This window comes from Radiomyces spectabilis (assembly GCF_025331425.1).
Source record: "Radiomyces spectabilis strain NRRL 2753 chromosome Unknown BYT42scaffold_1, whole genome shotgun sequence".
NCBI lineage: Eukaryota > Fungi > Mucoromycota > Mucoromycetes > Mucorales > Radiomycetaceae > Radiomyces > Radiomyces spectabilis.
In genome coordinates, this window is record NW_026251926.1 from 2,260,304 (window position 1) to 2,284,547 (window position 24,244).

At 42.6% G+C, this 24,244-nt stretch overlaps 4 protein-coding genes and 2 non-coding genes across 6 annotated transcripts; 2 read left to right on the top strand and 4 right to left on the bottom strand.

Moving 5' to 3' along the window:
• Positions 1 to 247: 247 nt before the first annotated feature.
• BYT42DRAFT_508027 (uncharacterized protein) lies at positions 248 to 3,656 on the bottom strand. The gene is made up of 10 exons (XM_051565118.1): positions 3,503 to 3,656; positions 2,753 to 3,430; positions 2,336 to 2,692; positions 2,131 to 2,259; positions 1,806 to 2,060; positions 1,637 to 1,736; positions 1,364 to 1,569; positions 1,109 to 1,302; positions 950 to 1,045; positions 248 to 892 (listed from the first exon to the last, which is right to left on the bottom strand). Exons 1-10 carry the CDS (start codon positions 3,621 to 3,623, stop codon positions 368 to 370), a joined length of 2,661 nt encoding a protein of 886 aa, XP_051428617.1. The 5' UTR covers positions 3,624 to 3,656; the 3' UTR covers positions 248 to 367.
• A 6,641-nt stretch (positions 3,657 to 10,297) lies between these two features.
• Positions 10,298 to 10,368, top strand: BYT42DRAFT_t5. The gene has a single exon. It is a non-coding gene; the product is annotated as a tRNA-Gly (tRNA).
• A 4,246-nt stretch (positions 10,369 to 14,614) lies between these two features.
• On the top strand, positions 14,615 to 14,686 carry BYT42DRAFT_t6. Its single transcript has one exon. It is a non-coding gene; the product is annotated as a tRNA-Asp (tRNA).
• Positions 14,687 to 16,768: 2,082 nt separating this feature from the next.
• On the bottom strand, positions 16,769 to 17,991 carry BYT42DRAFT_553345 (uncharacterized protein). Its single transcript, XM_051566465.1, has 2 exons — positions 17,281 to 17,991; positions 16,769 to 17,171 (listed from the first exon to the last, which is right to left on the bottom strand). Exons 1-2 carry the CDS (start codon positions 17,590 to 17,592, stop codon positions 17,058 to 17,060), a joined length of 426 nt encoding a protein of 141 aa, XP_051428618.1. The 5' UTR covers positions 17,593 to 17,991; the 3' UTR covers positions 16,769 to 17,057.
• A 543-nt stretch (positions 17,992 to 18,534) lies between these two features.
• Positions 18,535 to 18,756, bottom strand: BYT42DRAFT_488449 (uncharacterized protein; the record flags this gene model as incomplete). Its single annotated transcript, XM_051563876.1, has 1 exon — positions 18,535 to 18,756. A coding segment is annotated over one exon (222 nt), but the record flags the coding sequence as incomplete, so codon positions are not given.
• Positions 18,757 to 22,394: 3,638 nt separating this feature from the next.
• On the bottom strand, positions 22,395 to 23,248 carry BYT42DRAFT_553351 (uncharacterized protein). Its single transcript, XM_051566466.1, has 5 exons — positions 23,201 to 23,248; positions 23,019 to 23,119; positions 22,903 to 22,951; positions 22,756 to 22,824; positions 22,395 to 22,646 (listed from the first exon to the last, which is right to left on the bottom strand). Coding segments are annotated over exons 1-5 (321 nt in total). The 5' UTR covers positions 23,203 to 23,248; the 3' UTR covers positions 22,395 to 22,546.
• Between the last annotated feature and the right edge of the window lie 996 nt (positions 23,249 to 24,244).

The window sequence follows — 24,244 nt, forward strand, 5'->3', positions numbered from 1 at the left end:
TACCGCGAAATTGCGCCAACAATGCATGTTCATTTGTTACATGAACGTACGGGCCCATGGTTATCAACAACAGTCACGTCTGATTCTTTTACTTATTACATAACGATCATCAATTGCTGCTGCAAGGCAAATAGATGAGCTAAACTATGGAACGGAGACTTGTTTCCAGTGAGAATGGCGGGGTATGTCTCGTGATAATGTCAAGTACCGTCACCATTTCTTAACCGCTCAATAATAAGGTGTTGATGTTTTTAATGAGGATGTCAGTGTACAAATCATCAACAAAAACTAGAAAACGAGAATGTAATACATTTTTATTGTCTATGGAATCACGATGCAATATGCTTTTGATGATGATGAGAATGCCTTATTTACTGAGAACTTCACGAGCCACCTTACAACCCCAGCGAACCGTTTCCATGTCCTGTTCATCGAGACTTAGATGTTTTGCTGTGACCACTGATTCCTGCATGAAGAAAATGCAGCCTTGCGCCAAGGTACGCATCTGGTTGATTTTGCCAAACACATTGGCGATGGCTTGAGGTCCGCCTTCTTTACACTGCAGGATAATATTGGCAAATAGGATTTCCAAGAAGATCCGGCCGTTGGTGCCGAGCGTCATGAAATTCACGCTCTTGAGAACCGCCAACGATAACGCATGATTGGCAATGAGCGATGCGTAGAATTTGGCAATATTGACGATCCTGCTTAATCGAATGTTCTTGTGATCGCCCGCGCTCTCGGTACTGCTACGATCCAGACCTCCGACCTCGGTTTCGCCACAATCTCGCAAAAAGTCCCATAAACAGTATTGATAGGTCACCTTGAAAGAGTGGTTCGATTCGCACAATCGTCGGCTCACCAAAACGTAAAATGGGTTAAACGATTTTTCCTAAAGCAACTGAAGTGAATAAACCCGGAGCATATAATTCGCAATCCTATAACATACATTGCCTGTGCACTGGATTAGTACTCTTGCAATTTCACGTTGTTGGATTTCCGTGAGGGACAACTTCATGAGCTTTTCAAACGCATCAAGATAATCCTAAAAATTTGGACGAGTTCAGAAAATTCTGTATGTCCTGGATAGAATCTGGATTTGGCTTACTTCGGCTGACATCACAGTAACAAAGATACTCCTTCGGATATCTGTATTCATTCCTTGTTTTCTTGCAATCTTCAACAGGGTTTCTTGCAATGACTGATCTTTTCGTAGATCATTTGCCATTTTACTTGATGCGTATTTGCTCTCGGTACCCACCAAGTTGTCTTTCCAAGATGCACCCACTAACCACCATTTACCTAATATTTCCAGAATAAAAAGTTAATGGTATTGCGCCCACCCTCCATTGTGCAAACGTACCCTTGGTTTCTATCTGATGAATATCGTCCAGACTCACGCGCAAAGGTTCCGAGGTTCTAATGGTACGTTTCTTGCCGAGACCATTGAGATATTTCTTCATCTTTTGCACCAACTCCTTGTCACCTTGACCGGAAGCCGTCACTCCATTCTTGATTTTATTATTCTTGATATTGGTCAATGTCTCCAACATGAACTTGTGACGCATGCTATAAAAACCCCCGACTCTATTAGCTTAGGTTGAACCCCAAAATCATCCCTTGATGGGATACTTACGAAATGCTTGAAGGATCACGTTTCGCAGTTTCCTTTTGAATTTCATCGATAATATCTTTCAGAGCCGCGGGATCATCCGCACGCATTTGCGCTCCGGCAGCTAGAGAGAGAGAAGAGAGAATATCCCTAGTAAGTTACTGAAGAACAAAAGTAACTGTTATTAACTTACTTCGAATAATTCTCAATAAAAGTTCCACACAGTATTCATCCAAATGCTTTATGAGCACGCGCACAATGTCAAAGACGAGAATGCATGAAATCACTTGGAAATTATATAATTCCAGCAGCAACGTAAGTAAATTTCTGCATTCTCTGGCTCCGGGAATAGCTTCGTCATCATTCTCCACGCCGGCCGCCATCATGTCGCGGCATTGCTTGAAATTCTTTTCAAACATTTCCACCAACTCTTGAACGTGATGAGCAGCTATCGCAATACACATCGATTTAGAAACCCGTTTTGAACCATTAGCTTGGTAGCCCTATTCAGTACATACCAAACTCCACACCAACTAATCGGAATAGACTGCCCACCACTGTGGCATAGATAATCACAAAGGAATCCAACAAGTTGGACTTGGTTGCAATGGAGGTAAGAATAATTTCAGAGGTGGTTGCGGTAACGTCTATGATTTTTTTTATGAGTCTCCGCATCCGCTACAGTTACAGACAGTTTTCACTGGTTCTGTACAAGAAACATACCGTGACGAGGATAGTTGCCGTAGCATTTTTCGATTTCCAGCATAATGCTTTCCATGTTGGTTTCACTTAATCTGTTGAAAAGACCTTGAAGAGTTCTTTGGAGACGGATTTGCTGTTCTGATTTGGACGATGCCGCCTTTCGCAGATGTGGAGGCACGTATTTGGTGACGACAGCCGGTGTACTGTCCACAGGCTTCTCGGCTGGTATATTGGATGGGGTAGTCGTCGCAGATGTTGATGTAGAATCGCCCTCCTCCTCATTTTCATCACTCTCATTCTCACTCTCTGCTTCATCAAGTTCTTCTTCATCAGACTCATCATCCAAATCATCTCCACTTGCCAAGTCATGTTCTTCGTCTACAGTGTTCTGTTTTAGTATATCCAGACATATACCATGGTGATTTCAAAAAACACTACCAGAATAAAGGCCTTCCATTTCGTCATCGTCCTCGTCTTGGTCTTCTTCATCATCTTCTTCCTCACTGCCACTGCTTTCGAAATCGTTGAATAGATCGTCCATAGTTTGTTCAGCGGCTTCGGCAAGTTTCGCTTCGCTTCGTTCGGCCAATTTCTTTTGTCTCTTTTGGCGCAAATATTCCTGATCGTCCATTTCGTGATCGTCCGACAGACTACCACCGAGAATATCGAGCAAGCCATCTTCTTCAAAGGCCTTGCCCAACTTACCGTTCTTCTTGTTAAGACCCAGTTTCTTTTCCCAGTAAGCAATCTCTTTATCGTCCTGCGCAAATGCCGTTTTGCTATTGGATCCTTGCACCAGATCATCCTGCTCCAGCAATGAGTACAGATGCGGGTTGGATTTCGAGAATTGTTTCAAGGCCTCTTCCGAAGATTTCGCTTTTTTCGACGGTGGTGCTTTTTCCGCTACTTTTTTCGGGACGACACCTGGTTGGACAATAGTCTTTTGTTTCTTTCTCGGTGGTTCGGCCGCTTGCTGTCGTTGCTGCGGGGTCATGTGGGCAAGTTGTTGATGCGCTAATTTGCGTTTACCCTTGTCGGCCCGCTTTTGCTTCCGAAGTTCTTTACGGTTGGCCGCCTTATTCACATAGTTCTTTCCGAATTTGCGATCATCGGCTTCTATGACATGGTTTAACAGGTTTGATCCAGTAACAGTCATCGCAGCGACTCATCCAACGAGAATAACGATACCTTGCATATCAAGTTCTTCACGCATCGATTGCGGAAGCGTTGATCCCGGCACAGGACCTTTTGATTTGCCCCGATTATTTGAATGACCTTTTCCTCGTTGCTGATATTTGGGAATAGCCATGGTGCTGCAAGAGAATCAAGCGATGGATCTTCGATTTCTTTTTCTTTTTTTTTTTTTTTTTTTTTTTTTTGGTTGGAAAAAAAAATCAGGAAAGTGACGCTCATTTTCAGTCGCTCTTCCAAAATTGAACACTTTTTGCATTGCTCAACTACTTTTCCATCGACCTGATCCTTCTTCCAAGGATACACTCATGGGTTGTTGCTGACCTACCGATCATTATTGAAGCATTTTACTAAAGGTCGCCATGTCCTGTCAACTCAAAAACTTTAAATCTAGTTCATGATACAAACGCGCCTACCTTGTCGTTTACGTTAAAAACGTGAATTTCTTTATTTGTTTTGCTCGCAAAAGGCTACACATAATACTACCAATTAGATTAGAGCACCTCAATCATCGCTGTTGCTCTTGCAAAATATGGGAGATACTCTCCAGTTCGTCTTTAACTTATCAAATAAAAGAATTTTTAGTTGCGTTCCATATGTTTCCTTGTCAATCAATGACCTCTTCTTCATCGCAAACATTGGTAAGTCTTGAAGCTTAGGCTAATCCAAAAGATCTCAAAAATCTGGATTATTTACGTACGATGCTGTCAAATACCTCATCTATCAAAGCTGGAGTAACTTTTTTTATGGACACTGCCCATTGTTCAAAATTCTAAGCGAACTTTGGGGAAGGCACATACGGGATCTCATTGGTTGGATCACTGCACATAATTTGAGGTATCTTCGTATCTTAGCGGTAGGCGACTTTTGGTATCCACCCCCTTTTTTCCGGTGGATACCAATTTCTTGGTATCTGTTGCCTTTTAAAGCACTAAATTTTATTTTTTTTGGGTCCGCTCACTTTCTTGTTATTTTTAATCCCCTCTATTATCGGTTTGAATAGTATCCTCTCTCTCTTTTTGGAGGATTCCAAAAAAAAAATTGTAGACTTTTCATACGCTTGCCATTTTAAGCAATAAAGAAAAAAAGTTTTTTTTGGACCGTTACTTTCTTGCTCTTTTTAATTCTCTATCATCTGCTTACAATTTTCCAAACTGTGTTAAAATGTCCAACTTTAGCTACATTGAATTCAAGTTGAATTACGTCGATTGTCCCTGCGTTGATTGCACCGAGCAATTGCCTTCTGGTCAATTGCGCCATCGGCAACAGACACGCAAGCAATCAGGTGCTCATGTTCGCGAGCGAGGCATCTCTCATTTGCTTCGTGTTCAAGGTATAGCAAAATATAAATAATAATAGCTTTGATCATTTTTTAAACGTGTAATGCTGTAGAACCCGTTTTCGAGAACATTTCTGATGTTGAAATGGGCGATGATGAAGGCGAAAGTGTTGTCATCTCAGGTGACGTTATCAATACGACGGATGACGACGTCTTTGGTGTATTAACGACGGACGATGCCGGTAACATTCTCGACGCGGAAGACATCGTGGATACCGCCGAGGCGACCTCGTGGGAAGAATTCGGCGATGACGATTACTACTTCCAAAACGAAGAGATCATTTCGGACGGTGATGACTCTGTGACCGTCAACTCTACTGACTTGCGTTACTGGTTTGTTGCAATTTTTATTGTCTACTTCCAGCTTCGTTTCCTGTCAGAGACGGCAGCAGAGACGTTGATGCTGTTTTTGAATGCCTTGTTTGAAATGGTGTCTATCTCTCTTCGTTTGCCAGCAAAGATATCGACACTTCGCAGCCATGTTTGCATGTCAGCCAGAGATGCCGTTGTCAGATTCGTCGTTTGTCCGTCCTGCCACTGTACCACTCGTTTTGATCATTATCGATTTGAAGAATATGCCGATCCGGTAGAACAACTCCGTTGCACACACCGCGAATTTCCGCGTCGTCCTTCGTGTGGAAACGTACTTTTCAAACGTACAACCGGAAACCGTGTTGTTCCTATCAAAGAATACGCATATAATTCCGTCGTGAGCACTTTGGCAACTATGTTTCAACGTCCCAATTTTGAGACATCAATCAATCTCTGGAGACATCGTGCTGAAGCTTTGCACAATGCAGGTAGGAAATATCTTTCATCTATATTATTCATAAAATTTTCCATACTAATTCTTTCATGATGCAGATGAAGAGCACCATTTATACGATGTTTACGACGGACGCATGTGGAACGAACTTAATGATGCAGATGGCATTGTTTTCAATCAGGATCGTCGCTCACTTCTTCTCACGTTGAATGTTGACTGGTTCCAACCCTTTGATACTGGGCGCATGCATTCCGTTGGCGCCATTTACCTGGCAATTAACAATCTTCCTCGCACCGAAAGGTTCAAGCCTGAAAATGTGCTGTTGGTCGGCGTTATTCCAGGGAGTCACGAGCCCAAAAAAAATGCAATGAATCATTATTTGCGACCGCTCGTTGACGAACTGGAATCCCTTTACACTGGTGTCGCTCTCGGTGATGGACGGATCCGCGCAGCTCTGCTGATGATCGCTTGCGATATACCAGCAGCACGTAAAGTGTCTGGATTTACAGGTGTGTAATTTAATGAGTGCATTATTTACAGAAGCTCATACAATCCATTATCTATTAGGTATTGGCTCTTTTCGTGCGTGTTACAAATGTAACCGCCGATTTGATGCTTTGCCGGGCAATCATCTAAGACGAGACTTCACTGGCTTTGTTGATGTGGAGCAGTGGCCGCAACGCAATGGGCATGAAAACGTTCAATGTGCGGAGCGTTGGAGATCGGCGGCCACACTGGAAGAACGGCGGGTTATCGAAAGACAACATGGCATCCGATACTCGGAGCTATACCGTCTACGTTACCTGGACCTTGTCCGATGCACCATTGTCGACCCCATGCACAATCTGTTCTCGGGCACTTCCAAGCGCAGTATCAACTTGTGGAAGACATTACGTGGCTCCAATGGCTTCTTTGTTCTGGGAGATAGAGAGTTTCGAGAAATGAGCACTCGGATGACCGAAACTCTGCTTCCAACTGGCTATGATTTACCTAGCGGAAAAATCAGGTCTGGTTGCAGTACGTTGACGTCAGACGAGTTGCGAACGTGGGTTTTCATTTCGCCAATTTTACTGAAGGAGAAGCTCGTTGGAGAGGATATGTCGATTTGGATGAAATTCGTGGCCGCCATTCGACTGCTTTGCAATCCTTCAATCACCGTATCGCAACTGAATTCTGCTCATGAAACACTTCGCCAATTTTGCGAGTTGTATGAAGGCCGTTACGAATGCGAAGAAGTGACAGCGAACATGCATTTGCATATGCATCTCCGCGAGACGGTTCTGGACTTTGGCCCGGTGTACGCCTTTTGGTTGTTTGGGTTCGAGCGCCTGAATGGCTTGCTCAAGAGCTTCGCGGTCAACAGCAAAGATGGTTTCGAAGTTACCCTAATGCGGAAATTTATTGAACACTCTCACAGTATGTATACCAGTCCGTCTACTCAATTGCTGCTTTTTTTTTTGAAAGCTAACCATGCCCTTTAGTTGATTCACTGCACACCTTTTGCGAGCCTCTTGCAGCGTATCCTGCTGCCCTTACTGTGCTAAGAACACTGGTACCGTCTTTGGACAAGTTGACTACCAGCTTCCACCCAGCAGTCGATTTCGTGGACGCTTGCAATTTTATCAAGTATGCAGAAGCCATCTATGCAGATGATTATATAGTTGGCTACGAGTCTATCCCCTCTTCTGTTTGTCTTTCTGCCTTGAGCCACACTGTCACGATGGATCCCAGGCACTATATGTGCCTCTACCGCCATTATGAGAAGTTCTATGAGGGCATTCGGCCCCATGGCCACACTGACAATATGCGGTTGACGATGGTCGTGAACGCCATCAAGAAGTTTCGTAGTGTGACGATCTCTGGGCAAGTCTACAAGAGTAAAGAGTCTGGCAGAACCGAAAGGGGACGCCATATCCAGGCTTACTTCCGCTGCTCTGATGGTACCTTTGAATTGCATCCAGGTGAAGTGCAATATTACTTCCGTCACAGTATCAAACAACCTGTAGAGGGCGAAGACCAAATGGATGATTTCGAGCATCTATTTGCTTTTGTACGATGGTTTGAGCCGGCTGCTTTTCCCCCCAATTCATTCAACGAATTGGGATTTTCGGTGTGGAAGAAACAGTTCCAGCCGTTGGATCATAGGTCCATCCTGCCCATCCATCGGATTTACTCGCCGGTGGGGATCCACAACTGGTTGGATGATAAAATCATCATCATCCCGTTCCCACGCAAGATCAATATATAGAAAAGGTAAATCACTATCTTTTGTGCTTATGATGTTGTCCCTACTAACACATCAACATTGGTAGCTCTAGCATAGTATTTGCACTGAATATGATGATTTTTTTTTATTCACGCTTGGCCTCTGCTGGCAGCCGCGCCAAAACTGATCTCTTGATGTCCTTATTGACAAGGACAATTTCCTGGGGAACGGGCACCTGTCTGGCACGTTTGCTTCTTCTCGACCGTTCCCCAAGCACCGACAACTGCTCAAGAAACGCATTTGCCTATGGGAAGTGTGTGAGCTGGTGTATATTATTGTCACTGCTTGTTTTCATGAAATACTAACGCGATCACTTCGACAGTGAGGCCGCAAAATTATCTTGCCCACAAGATAGTCATCCTCCATGACGTCCTCCTCGTCGGACATCAAGCTGACATCTAGGAGATGCTCAGCACCAGCAAAGTAAGCCCACAGGATAGGCTGCTGATGAAATACAGCCTTCCTCTTCTGGCATTTCTATATAATGGACCATGTCACTTATCGAGTCTTTGTCATTTCCAGTTCCAAATACTAACGTCGGAACGGCGTTTGTAGTCCCTTTTTCGCGTCTTCACCTTCTCGCGCTCTTCCTCAGAGCGCTTGTACTCGGCTTTCAACGACTTGAATTGGGTTCTGCATTTGATGTAAACAAATTCATCAACCCAGTACGACTCTTTTTCCTCCTCTGGGAGTTGCCGGATGAAATCCTGAAGGGCCGCAATGACAGTAGGATTTCGGCCATCGTTCACAAACACGCCAAACTCCCAAGTTGTTTTCTCCTCCTTCGACAGATGGCCCTTGTAATATCTGCGAAGGAGTAACTACAGGTAAAGAGATGTATGAATATGTGAAATCGAACGAAGCAGAAATAATGTTTACCGTCAATTTGTCATCGCGTCTGTCAATAACAGAAGCTGACGCCTTTTGCAATTGACTGCGCAGTGCTGTTATCTCCTGCTGTTGCTGCTCGATGATGGCTTCTTGAGCGTCAGCCCGTTTCTGCTGCTGCAAAAAGCCTTGCTCCAGAGCAGCAAAGCGACGCTCAAACTGATCCACTGGAGCATGTACTGGAGTGCGCTCTTTCACCACTGGTTTGCGCTTCAAACTTTGCACCACAGTTGGGATTTCGTTGAGGTTAGCTTGCATTTTCGGTTTGTTAAGGGAACTAAAAGGGTAAGTCCCGGATCAATTGATTATCAGGTATAAACGGTTTTTCTACTCGATAAGGTAACTGTTATGATTATTTGTGATCGGTTGCACAGTGTCTTTTTTATTTTTTAAACAGGGGGGAGGCTTCGAAGCAAAACAATTCTTCCTTTTTCACTTTTTAAATTTTTTCTTTTGTAAAGAATAATGATTTTTAGGCACGTACTGTATCATATTCAAGTATCCACCATTTTTCTTCCACAAATATCAATAGGTACATGCCTTCTTTGCTGCTTTCTTCAAGTTGCAGGTGAGTAGCTCTCTAGTACTTCATTGAGTTGTCGACTAATCACAACTTCCTTTATTTCTAGTTTTATTGCCAAGAAGGTGATGCTTTCAAGTCGGTTTCTCGATGGTTATGTCTGCACTCAATTGCTTTCAGAAGTACAGTATTTTGGTCTGTCGCCAGGTAGGCTATCTTTCAAGTAAGTTCTGAATGATTGTGTCCCGCTGTCAGTAGCCTTCAGAAGTATATGATATCATTGCTGAACCTGATACTCAACAGAAAATATCAAGTACAGTGCAGGTACCGATGTTTTCTGTTAAGCACTTCAGCAGTGATATCATGTTCTTTCTGCTTGCCTATACAGCGCTTCATGTTGTATTGCAACGTCTTGTCAACAATAAGTGATTAAGCTAGTCATATTATTTCGTCACAATCATATTCTCCCATGACCTAGTAAGCTTCCAGTAGTATAGATAGACTAGATAGCTGTTGTTTGTAGTAAATAGCATTCATTCTGACAACCATACTGCAATAAATCCTATATTCAAAGCTACCGAATCAATAGCAGTAATCAGAGCCATAATTTGAAAGCAAAAAATACCACCATTTTGATTGGAATACCATGCTATTTAAGGAAAAGAATACTCGTCTGTGAATGGACCAAAAACCATGAACACATCATTTTAATTGGAAGACCATGTACACAAAGTAGAAAATACTCGTCTGTGAATGGACCAAAGATTTTTTAATGCATCATTTTAATTGGATGTCGGTAATAGAATTTAACGGTATCCACCCCCAGACTGGGGTGGAAACCGGCCGAATCTCCCGGTGGAAAAAGGGAGGATACCGCAAGTTTCCTCCGCCACTACGGTGGATACTGACAGTTTCCACCTCGTTTCCTCCGGTGGATACCGCTAATTATGTGTAGTGGATCACGTGATTGATATTTGGATTATCAATATCATACAATTTTCGAAAATATCGAAGCGCGGATGGTTAAGTGGTATAATCTTCGCCTGCCACGCGAAGGGCCCGGGTTCGATTCCCGGTTCGCGCATATTTTCACAATTTTTTGCGGAGTTTGATGTCGTATCCTTTTTTGGTATTTCCAAAAAGGTTCACGGCAACACTTTCGTTTTTGGTAATGACGCTTTGATCACCTTTAGTCGAAAGTCGAGTTTTCGTATTCTGCATTATGTGCCTATTAGCTGTGGAAACTGTATCCAGATTAGGCCACAAGTGAACACAAAATACGACACATTTGTGTGGACGGCGTTCCACGTTTTAATGGACAACGTCTAATGTAGCGGTGGGAAAATTTACATTTTGATTAAGGTTGTCTATGATGGTATCGCTGGCGCTTAAAAGGCGGATTCTTTGCATGAACGAAGAAAAAAAACTGGATCGGATCTTCCTCGCAGCCATAACAGCCTTGTTCCTCACTGTGTTGCGGGTTTTGCAACTGAGTACAAAATAGAGTTCGGTATGCTTAACTTGACTTCCTTTTTGTTTACTGTGCATTGCAGCTGAAGTTTGATGCCTCCTTACTCGAATGTGAGAGACCACAAAATGTTCTTGTAGTGCCGATCCTTTCTCATTTGGTTGGAAGACATCAAAAGTTCTTTATTTGCTTCTTTGGCACTCTGCTGTATCACAGTTGTCCCTCGATAATTTTAACCCCGGTAATTTCAAGGCTCTGGGGTCCTCGCCGAAAAATAGCAGGCGACTTCTACGATTCTCTTTGATTCAACTTTCACCGTATTTTTGATCGTGAATCCTTGATGAAAAACAAGATCAGCTAATTTGAAAATTCTGTTTCCCGGTACTCGGCCGACTCCTGGCAAGTAAGATTAGGATATTTAAGCTCGTTGACTGGCTGAACCAGTTCACCTTCATCAGTGAGTAGTTGGTGAGAGTGCGAATCTCCTAATTGGCTGAATGTATTACTTTCACCAAGCGTGTTGGAGCCAAAAAAGGATGATACCTCGTAAGAATCAAACGAAAGAGGTGATACAGGGCTGGAGGATCGATAAGGTGAAACCCTGGAAGCTGATAGAAACAGGGCAATGTTGGCACTTTCCTGGGGGACGGACAGGACAAATTAAGGCAGGAAATACAAGGAATAAGTGACCATAAGTGGGTGGGAAAGAAGTTAATCCTGATTCATTTTGAAGTGGTGGGAGATTCATATGAAACGAAGTACAAATAATGCGGAAGGCAGTATACGAAAATCGGGGATATTATACAAGGGGATATCGAATAAACGACACGGTCTGACCAACAAACCATGACACCTCGTATCGTCCGTGTTCGCTTGATACGTACCAAGTATCATCGGTTTTTGCTAGATAGAAGCCTTATTTATCCGTATTTCGATTGATATCATGGTGCTTGTGATTCTTTGGATCAGGCGGTTAATAGTGACAAATCACACAATAAGCAAATCCTGTGAGATTTGGGAGGGATGGGATCCGTCGTCACGTTGATGAACGTCTTCTATGGTTAGACTTTTGCGCGTGACAACGGCCGTCGTGGTGGGTCTTTTTGCCAATCCCATCTGGATCGCGTGGAGTTGTCTCCGTATAAACAGGGTAAAAGATTGACAAGTAAGCCCACAGCGCGTGAAAGGGTCTAAAAAATTGTTTGGGCTTTCCTCATTATCAACGAAAATAAGAAGCTGCGCTATCAGAGGGGCCTATAATTAGCTCCCAACAAAGAAATTAGTATAGTGTTATTCACTGTCTGGGAGGGACAGATTCGATGCAGTAGTTGGCAACATGGTATTTCGCCGTGGAGAACTCCCTGTCACCAAAAAATAAATACTTTCCAGCCTGTGCCTTGACTTTCTTTTTTACTCCTTTGTCCACTGTGTTTGGAAATTGCCCGTTTCGAGAAAGATAGTAAACGATGGATAAATACAAAGGGTACTGCATGTTGATTATCGGTGAAAGTTGTATCTAATGTGTACAGCCAGGCGGGATAAATCGTCCGCCGGATTCGCATTTCCGGGTTGGTGTTGTATGGTGAAGTCATACTCCATTACGGCAGCGGCCCATCTTGAAAGTTTCGGCGATGGCTTCGGGTTATTTACGACGTATGTCAGAGCGGCATGATCGGTTCGAAGAATAAATTTTCTTCCGGCTAGGGAGTGACGGAAATGAGCAATGGCACAAATAAGCCCAAGAGCTTCTCAGTGTGTCGCGGATAATCCAGCTCGGGTTCTCGCAGACTTCTTGATGCATGATTCTTCTTCGGGGCGATCCTTTGAGGTTTGCCATAAAATCGCTTCGAGACCTCTAGTCGTTGCGTCCGTTGCGGAATGCTCTTCTCACGATCGGAAAAAGATGATGATATCATCTACCAACACATATGCGAAGTTGCCGACATAAGGATTGCAAAACTTGAGATATGACTCGTTGAAAGGTAGATGGCGCAGAAGTGAACCCAAATGGCATGACCGTATTCGAGCGTTCCTTGTTTCCTTCATGAACCCGGTTTTCTCAATGGAGTTTTCAGCAATGGGAACCTGCCTGGACTGTACGCCCATTATCGCGGCTTTTCTGTATAGGATAACCGCTTTCATCCGCTTCGATAGGCTCATCCACGATGTTTTCGGGTAACGCTTTGAACAGAGACCATTTTCCATGCAAGGTGAAGAGGGATACGCCGGCCCACAGGGTTCATGCATCGAATTTTGTATCATGGTTGCATCTGCATTTGGATGGACTTGCGAGTTCGAGATCTCTGCTGGCACGATTTGATCGTAGACTGCTGGTCCTGTTGATTTTGCACTCAGGAGTTAAAATGAGCAAGATCTGAGCATGCTGTAAACTGCGCTTCTCGGACTTCACCACTTGAAGGGCAGTGATAATTCCCAATACACTTTTGTTCTCAAAACAGCCATTGACACACGGAGCTAGCAAGGAGAATAGAACTCGGCAAGAAATAAAAACGAAGATCCGTATGCCATCAATGACCAAGATTCAAATACCTTCATGGAGACTACGCGAGACGTCAAATCAGGACGATCAGCGGCAGTTTGACCTGGCTTCAAAACACGGGTGATCTCGATCCAGGTGGGAGCACATGTAATTGTGATGAATAGATCAGGTTTGCCGAATTCGCGGACAATAGCTAGGGCATCTTGGTACTGCTTCTGCATGTCTGGTGATCCACCGAAGGAAGTAGAATGCAGAAGATCGAGTGCCGATTTTACCCGCCATGGGTTTCGCCATTTACTGCATCCCTCATACCGATCAGCAGTATCTCGTATTATAAGGTTCAGTGTGTGGATATTTTGTCATAGAAAAGGGATAAGTGAAAAATCGAGCTGAAAATATGGGAACTTTGCATTTATCCCAATTTTGTCACACTTTTTCATTCGGCATTTAAATTGAAGTAGAATATATAAGATAAGGAATATAAAAAGTAGGACATATGCAAAGGAGATATTGAAGAGAGGATACAGTCTTACTAACAAAGCATGACGCCAGGTTTTTTGCCATATGTCTTTCGAAATGCAATCGGAATTTTGCTCAATATCATTTCGGGTTCAGTGCAACCGTGAAGAAGTCCGACGCTTTTATGCAGACAAATCTACATTGAAATATAAGAAGACACATACAGAGTATATCAAGTAAAAGTAATGGAGACGCCATCATATACTTGTTTTCCAATAATGATAATCACATTTTACAGACATTCCAACGACCTTGACACTATTAACCAAAAATGCTAAGGGGAGAAGCCCCGCTCCGCTTCAACAATTGCTCCTTTGTCCTGTCAGATTTGAGTACTCCTTTAGAGTTCAGTTTAAATCTGTAGTTTTTTTTCATTCTTTATTTCTACCATAACATGGTCATATTTATATTTTCTATCAAGATCATTTTTATGTCTACAATCTTCAGGAAGGTTCTCGTCAACTTCCTGCACGGTTTTCTATTATTCCGAAACATAACCAATCAAGAAGTATTGCGGACCACTTTAATGCTGAACGGATTCGGTCTATATTTCTTCCGTTTTCCAGGCAATACCTTTGGTATGCCTCGTTCATCCATTGGTCCTTCATACCTTCTCGAAGGTTCCTCCAGACATCGATCTGCGGACGAGCCAATGCGCTGTCTTCCGTATTTGCTAAACTTTGGTATAGCAAATCTAATCGGCGCAAAAGAAGAACCGGCGTAACTGACAGTCCCACCTTAACGAGCCGCAATATACTTCATAGGGATACCACCAGCCACTTTATACCATATACGAAGAGAAATGGTATGTCAAGCATATGACACTCATTACTAAAAACAGCATCTCGGATAGTATAGTGGTGAGTATCCCCGCCTGTCACGCGGGAGACCGGGGTTCAATTCCCCGTCCGAGAGTTATTTTTTTATATTTTTTCAGTTTTAATTTTTTTTATTTTTATTTTTTTTGTTGGTTTTTTTTTAATGATCTAAGCAACCACCATATAGTTTTGGGTACTGTGGACGGAAAAAGAGTAGAATTTTTTTCTGAATCCTTGAAGGCATTTTCTTTGCAAATTCCTGTTCAATCGAGCACCTGTTGGAAAATGTTCAAGCAAGAGAACGAAAAAATGTTAAGAAGAAATAATATATTTGGGAAAGAGCATAGACTTGGTTCTATTTATCATATCTGTAAATCTTTGATCTTTGGATTGCTTCTTGTAAGTGTTTATCCGGAGAGAAATCATATTACTGGTGGGTAAACCAGTTCGTTAAATGCCTTTGTCAAAGTATCCATGCGGAAGGTCCATGTTCGCATGCATTATCTAGGTTAACGTAAGCGTACAAAAGAGTGAGCTTTATAAAAAGAAAATGACAGTAACCATACATACAGCAGTAATATCAGGTTTAATCGGGATAGACCGCTCTTCGTTCTGGCATTGAGCGAAACCTCATGTTACTCGCCATATCTTTGCAGATCAATGTCAAATTTTTTTCTTTTTCCCAGCCATTCCTACAATTGCCATTTTGGCAGCGGATATTGTTGAATTGCAATTTTCCATAATATCAGTTCATTCACAGGTATTGCAACAAGTCCAGAGTGAAATTTATATATATCTTCAGTAAATAACGACATATAAAGAAAACAGCACCCTTTCTTCCTCTAGGTCCGCAGCAAGATCAAACGACCGAAGAGTCATAATTGATTAGTGGGATTTGAGAGCATAAACTCTGAGAAATTGAGCCTCTTCTTCCATTGCCCATTAGTTTTAGTAAAAGTTGGGTCCTGCGACCTAGTTGGTATGAGCTTTACGGATAAATATATTCTCCAGCTTGGTTGTAACATGATATGAAAATCAATGACTATGCTTTTGGAATGTCTCTGTTCACGGTTAGCCATTTGGTCAACCGCCACTTGTCGTTCTAGTCAGCTGTACGGGAAAATCCGTTACTGCCTTGAGCTTCTTGTCGCAATCCCAAAGATAGGTAACGTCTACTGCGTATCGGCTTCAACCAAAAAAAGAGAACGATAGAGTACAGTTGTGGCAAACTTGTACCTAACGCGACATTGAGCCCGACCCATGGCAGAAGCATGTCGGCCAATGCCAAAAACAGCTTGAACGGCTTTACATCACACTGCAAACCCTTAATTTACTGGGCTGACAAGACACTGTTGACGATTGAAAATAACTGACATATTTACTTGCGGAGCGCTTGGTTCTGCTTGAAGGCTACGAGCACCTGTATCACCGAACATTTTATTTTCGGGGAATGTGGCAAAAAGTTATCTAGGTGGCACCGTCAAATAATTCCCTAAACGGCGCGCAACTCTATAAATCAGCGACTACTTTGATGAACAGGACCTTGAATCAACCAGACACAAACAAGGCAACTGAATATTGAAATGGCACACAAAAAGAAAATTGCTTCGGGAATGGCAAATACTACTTACTTTGTACTGGACAATTCGTTCCCCGATGGAACGACCGAATAGTAACGGATACAATAACGGGGACCTGAAATAGAGCGATAAAAGAAACAAAAAAATTGCGCCTAATGGCCACCATTGAACGGGAGTCACTATTGATGGATCCGGGAAGATCGTGTTTTCCGTTTAAATCCCATTGTAGGTAACAAGGGTCGTTTTCCCGCGTTTTCCCAAGGCGGCTTTTTGCCGGAAACCCTTATACAGCTCTTGCAGTGTCTTTGGTATACCGACCGTCAAGCATGATCCGTCTGCACCCTTTTTGAAATCTGAAACCTAACATATGTTTTTCTCTTCTTTTTTGGTGTAAGGTCACCACGGGAGGACCAAAAACTCGTTCATCTAGAAAATAATAGAACGACCAAGGCACTCCTTTTCGATATCTGAAACGGACGTTAGGTTGTATGTTCATTTGTAATATTAGCATTTCGTTGGTCTTGGATTAAGGCTTTCGATATTCCTCCAGCAGTAGATGTGGTTTGCACTCTTTCAATGTAGCAGGGATTTTTTTGTTTGTTTGTTTGTCAGAGACGTAGCCTTTCAAATACATATATATCCATGAAATCATAGTGGTGTCGTTCTGTTATTTGTTATTCTTGTGAAATTATAGATCATAAAGTGACATTGAAAAAAAAAAATATACTACATAGCCACGTTGTCCAGCTACGCGCGCTTATTTGCTCTCTTGCATATGTTAAACGATGACCTCCCGGGTGACAATCGTAGAATAAAAAAAATGAAATGGAAAGCCTATATCGTGCGACAATATAGTTCGCTCTTGTGTTTTACGGCTTTGTTGAAATGCTAGATATCTTTGATGTGCTTGACGCGGTTGCATTCGTTGAGATGTTCACCGCGGTATTTGATAAGGTATTCTCCTTGATCTTTAAAAGTAACTGTTTTGTTCACAGGGCAGCCCTAATAATGTCGATGCCGGAAAGAAAAAAATCGAAGAGAGAAAAAAATAGAAATGAGCTATAGTTAGTTTCCCATTTGAGGCATATTTTTTAAAGACATTTTTACTAACCTTGTGACTATTGGTGCATTTATAATAGATGCTTCGGTAGCCTGTTTTCTTGTGAACGGTATTTCCATTATTTTTCCATAGGTATTCGTCGTTGTAAGGGAACTCGCGAGTCTCGATGATCATGGTTACGGCTTGCATCTCTCTTCGTTTGCGTTTTTTTCGTGCCATGGCTTTCGATGTACTTTCACTGGAACTGGCGGTCTGATGTTTTGGAGGTATAGGTAATTTGGGAGAGGTTGTGGTGCGAGCATTGTTTGGATACAAATCTGCAGCGTACGAATATGATGATGAAGAAGAAGAAGCAGACGCCATAGTTTCAGTCGTGCGACTCGGTTGGTGATGAAACGTATTTCGAAATATTGAGGGTGACTTTTGTCGTTGTTCTACGGGTTCTCCAGCCGGAGATGAATTGTCCTCCAATGAGATATGCTTTGCCTTTTGATTAAGGACCGTCTCCACCTCGCTTTCAGAGGATACTCTACATAGTATTATTTATAAAAGCAGATAAGAATATTCGCCACATTAGGAGAGCATTCTATTGTATGATAAAAGGCGGAAACGAAAGAGAAGCGAACCAAACCATTATCCTTCTTGCTTGGGGCTTTCGGATAAAACCTCCAATCATGACAAGATTATGACAAGTTCAAAACGAAGCAAAAAATAGAAGAAAAAATGTTCCTGGACATACCGAGAAAAATTATCGGAACGAGTGCCATTATCACTGAAGGTATCCACTTGCATGTCGGATGAAGCTTCGGAGGAACATTCGAAAGAACCAGAACCGTCTCTATAGTAATTGTTCCGGGTAATGTGAGCCGGAGGTTTGGCGAAGAGTATAGAAGGAAGCGATACGCTCGTTGTTGGCGGGTACGATTCACTGTTTGTTGGTGCGCCCGTTTCCTTGCTTCTGAGTGGGGCATGTTCGTGAAGGCTGGTGGGACATGAGGTTCGAGGATTTTTATCCCTTAATCTTTGGCGATCCGGTTCAACGTGGCCAAGCTCTCCAAAAGACGAAGGTTCTCTGCGGCTAGTCGTGGTATAATGGTCGGCTTTCGGCTGCAACGTATGTCGATTGCTTGGCACTTCGTTCATGCAACGATGTTCCAATAAAGTGAATTCAACAGGCGCACTTGAAGAGTAATAAGACTGAGGCGAACGCTGACCAGCACAACTTTGTTCATCGATAGCTCTTGAAGAAAAGTAATCCGTTTCTCTACGAGACGCAGGAAGCGAATAGGAACTGTCAAGCGCCGACGACGCAAAGCCGGGATGTGGGCTTGACGGTCGCCACTTTAACATATAATCGATTTCTTTGCTACGTAGTTTGGCTTCTTCTGCGCGACGCTTATCTTCTTCTACTTTGCTTGATAATATGAGTTGCAATAAATCCGGTGAACTGCCGTATTGCTCCACAAGCGCTTCCAAATTATAGGATGGTCTTTCAGCCTCGGCTTTTGGTAACGGTATATTAGTCATCATCGATCTGTGAGATGGCCTGCGTGCGGACTCGGGACGATCGTAGGAAGGGGTATAGCGTGTAGTATCTTGCTGTTGCGTCAGTACGGAGGGTTGATTGACAGATCGAGATTCTAGTGGCCTGCATGTCAAATAATCGGGACCCATGTTATCTCTCGACATTGCAGTTCCAGGCGGTGTAATTGGACGAAATGACGGAAACGGGGACATAGAACGCAATACTCGGTTGGATGGCGATGATGATAAATAGTGTGGCGCCAAGTAGCTTTGACCAGGTCGAGAGTTGGCCGCTTCGGAGTGACAAGGGTTGGATTCAGTGGATTCAAAATTAGAGCATGAAGGCACTGTGTGGGGATGATTTGACATCTTCCTTGCACAAAAGAGAAAAGTTGGAAGAAGAGGAAACACAAAATGTGGGAGAAAGAAGATAGAACATTTGTCACCAGAAGGCAAAAGATAAGAATTAGTAAAAAAAAAAAAAAAAAAAAAAAAAAGCTCGACAAAAATAGCGATCCGTTTATGGATGAATAATGGTCCAATCACTATATGAGCACCGAATGAAACCAAAAGAAGTGCAGCAGACATCATCCGTCGTGAATACTTTTTTTCTTACACAATGTGTGGCATTGTGTTGCGAGAACCCCACGTTAGTGAGTAGACCGCAGTTTTAGCATCACATGGAATAACCATGTATGGTTTGTTTCTGCCACCTAATGCGGATGTTGCAAGCTCCGTATTCTTCCCTGTCCTCCCGAAAATAGCCCGGCGCCCTTTCTTCCGCAGGTGCATGGTCCCCTTTATGGCTTAGCTGATTCTTGCCAAAGAACATTCGTTGGCAGATCAGCCAGCGTCCGTGGCAAAGTTTGATTCTTTACGCACTGACAGTTTTATTTCTGTCATAGTCCCGACTGATACGGCTTGGCAAGGTTTCGGCAGTTACCGAAAAAGGCCCATGCGAGATATCAAGCTTCTGTCGGTAGATCGAATGATGAATGGTAGACGATTAATTAAAATGATGTCAAGGAGGCTGATGTGTGACTCATAGCAACAGCTGGCTTTTGACTCGCAACTTAAAGTGGTCTGAGAACAATTGGTCATGGAAAAAGCGAATGGGGTAGCGTCGGGAAATATCCAGGTAAAAAAGAAGCAGTATTGAAAAACCATGTCAAGGGAAGACAAGCGAGCGTTTAAGTTGCCATGTCAGAAACGGAGCACATTAATGGGTTGACAAGTGTATTACTTTTTGACAATTTGACTGTCAGAAACAGTAATTTCTTCATAATTCGGATAGACCACCTGTAAATGCTTAGATCGCTTACCCCGCGTTTCGGTTAATGTCGTGATTACGAAACTCCGCACATGGAATCATGTGGGATTTTCTCACGGACCGATTGTGCATCTCAATGCCTTCAGCAATAGGCTCTTGCGGAACAATAATATGTCACATCTAAAATAGAGTGGATGGATTACCAGTACTATAACCTGTTTTGAATGACTATATATCGCGCCTTCTAATGACCGTCTCTTTTGTTGTAATTACCTGGGAAAACATCGGATTACGCAATCGCAGGGTCTTGAAATATTTCGGTTCCAGTTGCTTCCGACGATCATTGATTAGGTAAAGGAAGCAAGTTCCGGTGGTTGGTTTCAGTTTCGATATTAAAACGTTCCTGAATGGTCCATATTCCCGACCGTTAAAAAAATCTATGGATCGACAAGAAAAGAGGTCGGGTTTACGGCAATTAGAAATCAAAAGGGACTCCATCATTGAAAAATATGGTTCGACACTTTTGTTCCCCTTCAAAAATTTTTAATGTGCGATCACGCTTCCGAAACTTTAAGTAATACCACCATGGCAAAACGTACCTTCAGCGCTTTGGATTGAAATTATATGGTAACAACGGAAATCTGAGTTATATAGCAAGTGAATGCTTTCTCATGCATGATTAGTTAAGCAATTGACTCAATATACCATTCAAAAAAACCGAAAAAGTTATATGCAAAAGCTTGACGCATAACCTTGGAAGACACGGCTGCAAATAAATATCTGTTGTCATGGTGAATAGGCCAAATTTCCCGTTCTTCGGCAACCCGAATGGTCCACATATCACAAAGTTACGAGGAAACGATGTTCCTGTTTCTTACGCGTGATGTCTCGAGTTTGTCGTGATCCGTCTGCCTTCCGTCCCTCCCTGTCAATTCATGGCAACAAATCCATATACTGCTTTTGGAAAAAAATGTATGTGCTCAGTTGGCAACACCCAGGAAAAAAATTTCACGTTACCACGCACGAAAGATTCAATGTAACGTCATGACGAATTTTTGTAACCAGTCATTGTAGCATCCATCTTGACTGCCTTTCTTCCGTTCCTATAGTAAATCGCTCCACAAGAAGACGCGCCTGCGTTCCCCATTACCATGTGTTATTCTTAAAGATTGACATAAATATGTCGAATCAAAAGCTTAACTGAGCTGGGCGTGTAATTTCATCAGCTGCAGAACCAATTGGCGCCTTAAATTATTTTGCCGCAACACATGAACACTGAAATGATTCTAAGAAAATTTTTATCATTTGGAAAGGGGCGACTATATAGTCAATTAGATCCATTGACTATAAATTACACATTTTATGTGTCTGACTATGGTCTATCTATTTTGAAATATGTTTATACTGCCGGAGGGGGTTTATCGATTGGCTAGAGTCTATGTTTGTTGTGCTGTTGACAGCGTGTAAGATGGAGTAATCTCCGCTTCAATGGTATGTTGCGCATCATTTTTCCGTGCATCTTTCAGAGAATCATAAAGCCAAACTATTATATACCTGCTACTATTAGTAGCCAGGCCATCCTAAGCGCTGTCGCTGAAAGGGTATTCTGTGATAAACTGGAGAATGATAATCTTACGGCAGTATTTTTGAATCAGTTACTACTTTCAAAATTGCCTTGCTTTGAAAGTAAGGCTACCAACATGGATAATGTGGGTGTTGAAGCTGCATCACCCAAAACCCCACGCTTGAATCTCAATTTTCAAAAGCATAAGAGATTTACACGTTTTTGAAGCCATTTTATTAAGATCTTTACTTCGCTTGAGATAATACAGTCAAATCTGATAGAAGCTGCATTGGCATCTACACCTTCTGGTATAACCGTGTCAGTCGTCTGAAACGAAGGAGCGAGAAAACAGTTTGCAAGAGGAGAGATGTGGCGCCTTTCGGGAGCACTGTCCTCAAAAGATTTTGTGACGAGGATGGTTGCTCAAATGTACGTGCATTATATGATATCGAAGGCTCTCGTGTTCTCATTCACTTGACGATTTAACCAAACTTTGAGAGGCCTTTTTTAAAACTCCATTCAACGAATCGATTTCCTCAATGCGCAATTTAATCAACTTTGGGTTCAGATGAGTCCTTGTGACCATGGCGACGACGACTTTCAAAGCGGCATAAAGGCCCCACACCAGGTGTGGGGAAGCCGAAAGTCAGAAGTTCCTTAATAAGTTTGGGAATAGGCCGCGTATAATTTTTTAAATACCGCATTTTTTGTTTGAATAAAGCGCATGCCATCACATGAAGCTAGGAAAGCTTCACACACCGGTCTTTTTAGATCACACACAAACATACCAGAGTCAAAAGAAATATGTAACTGTTATAAACAAAAATCGACCATTTTTATTGGGGCACTGCCTAGGTATATTGCAAAAGTGCTAGATTTTTTGTACACTAAATTTGAGAGAAGCGTCCTTGAACAGGACTTTGAAAGAGGATGGGAGGAATACGGAGGAACAGACGTTCTTAATTTTGGAGTTCGCTTTCATAATAAGTGCTGAGTTGCTCTTCAGCATGGCGCTTAGCCTTCTGCTTATCAATGAAGTCCAAACCTTTGGTTTCGATGCTATAATAAAATCAAATGATCAGTAACTCTCAACTTTACATGGCGACTTGGTGGCCAATAGTTTGAAGCGACGATTCCGTCCAACGATTCTCCTGGTACATATACTTACAGCTTGTCCAAAGCACCAGCGGCGAAACCAGCCATGAGTTGCTTAGCGCGAGCGTGTTCGACGGGTTTGCTGTAAAAAAAAGTTGATGTTTAGTACTTTTTATCATTTTTTCCCCTGCTTCAAATTCAAGTTCGACTGGTTCCTTACCCCTCCTTTTCACAGTGTGCCTGGTAAGCCTTGACAGCTTCAAAGGCAGCTATACAATTTGAAGAACCAAGAGTCAGTTTGAGGATGTTTCGCGAAAAAGGTGACGAGTTACATACCAGCGCCAGCAATGAGTTCGTGAGTGAAGGAACCCTTGTGTTCGCTGCTTTCTGAAGCGTGAACTTCCTCGTGCTGCTTGCCAAAGTGATCGAAAAGTCCCCTGGGAAACGCCAACATCAGCATCACGGTTTTCAAATCTCAACGCAAACACGCGCAAATTCTTCAAAGGTCAGCAACTTACATGGTAACGATTATTCAAGTAAAAAAGATAAATTGAAAGTAGACTCGTACTCAGTTATGGTTCGCTTTTTATATTTTTCATGAATCTTGGGCTGATTCTTTGTTGTCCCACATGGATTAACCTTGAATTGTTCGTATTGCATGAGAATAGTGTTTGAAGCGGCGAATGAGATGTCAGAACGATGGCTGAAAAAGCTCTCAATAAAGTAAAATTAGAACGGTGCACTTGTTACTCTTGGCAGCCAGCGTCAAATTAATAGGCTGCGAGGGCTGTGATTGGCTTGGAAATACCAGTTTTAATCATATAAAGTAGAGTTATGGAAAAAAGCTTTCGGAGTCCCTGCCCATTTTTGCCTTTCTAGACTCGTTCTCCGCTGTGGCTGGATAAATTGCCTCTTATTAGAAATTTTTCTTTCCCGTATTCCAGGCACAGAAAAAAGGCTTTTCCGAAACAAGCTGTAACCCCGAGCTGCCTTCTGCCAGTTCGCTTTATTAGAACAAATAATACGGCTGCGTAGACCTAAGTATTCTTTGCAAGTGGGGGAGGTTGATAGCATGTTGGGATAATCATTGCATATGGGGATGATCACGCTGAGATGGTGCCAAAAGCTTAAATTTTTCGTCGGATCCTCGTGCTCTGAAACCGGCTACAAGTTTACTGTTGATATTCGGAGATGACATTCATGACGGTGCAATAGTCGCCGTGATACGCAAATAAACTTTATACAACGAACTCATAGTTGCTCAATGCTTGAACCTCCAGGGTGGATCGGTCCGTTCTATCGAAGCACTTCAGATACACAAAAAATGCGTAAATTCCAAATGTCATTTTGGAAAAAAGAGATAAATGTCGAAAGACATGAAACTTGCTGCTGTTGTGTGGGAAACGCTTTTTCGCTTGTGATTTGTTATGATCACGGAGCCGCGCCTTTTTGCCGGTCGTTGCATAGTCTGAGACTATAAATACACTAAGCTGAAGTGGTTGTTTTGCATGACGATGTTTTTGCACACGTCGCTGTCGTTTGTTTTACGACTCAACTGTTTG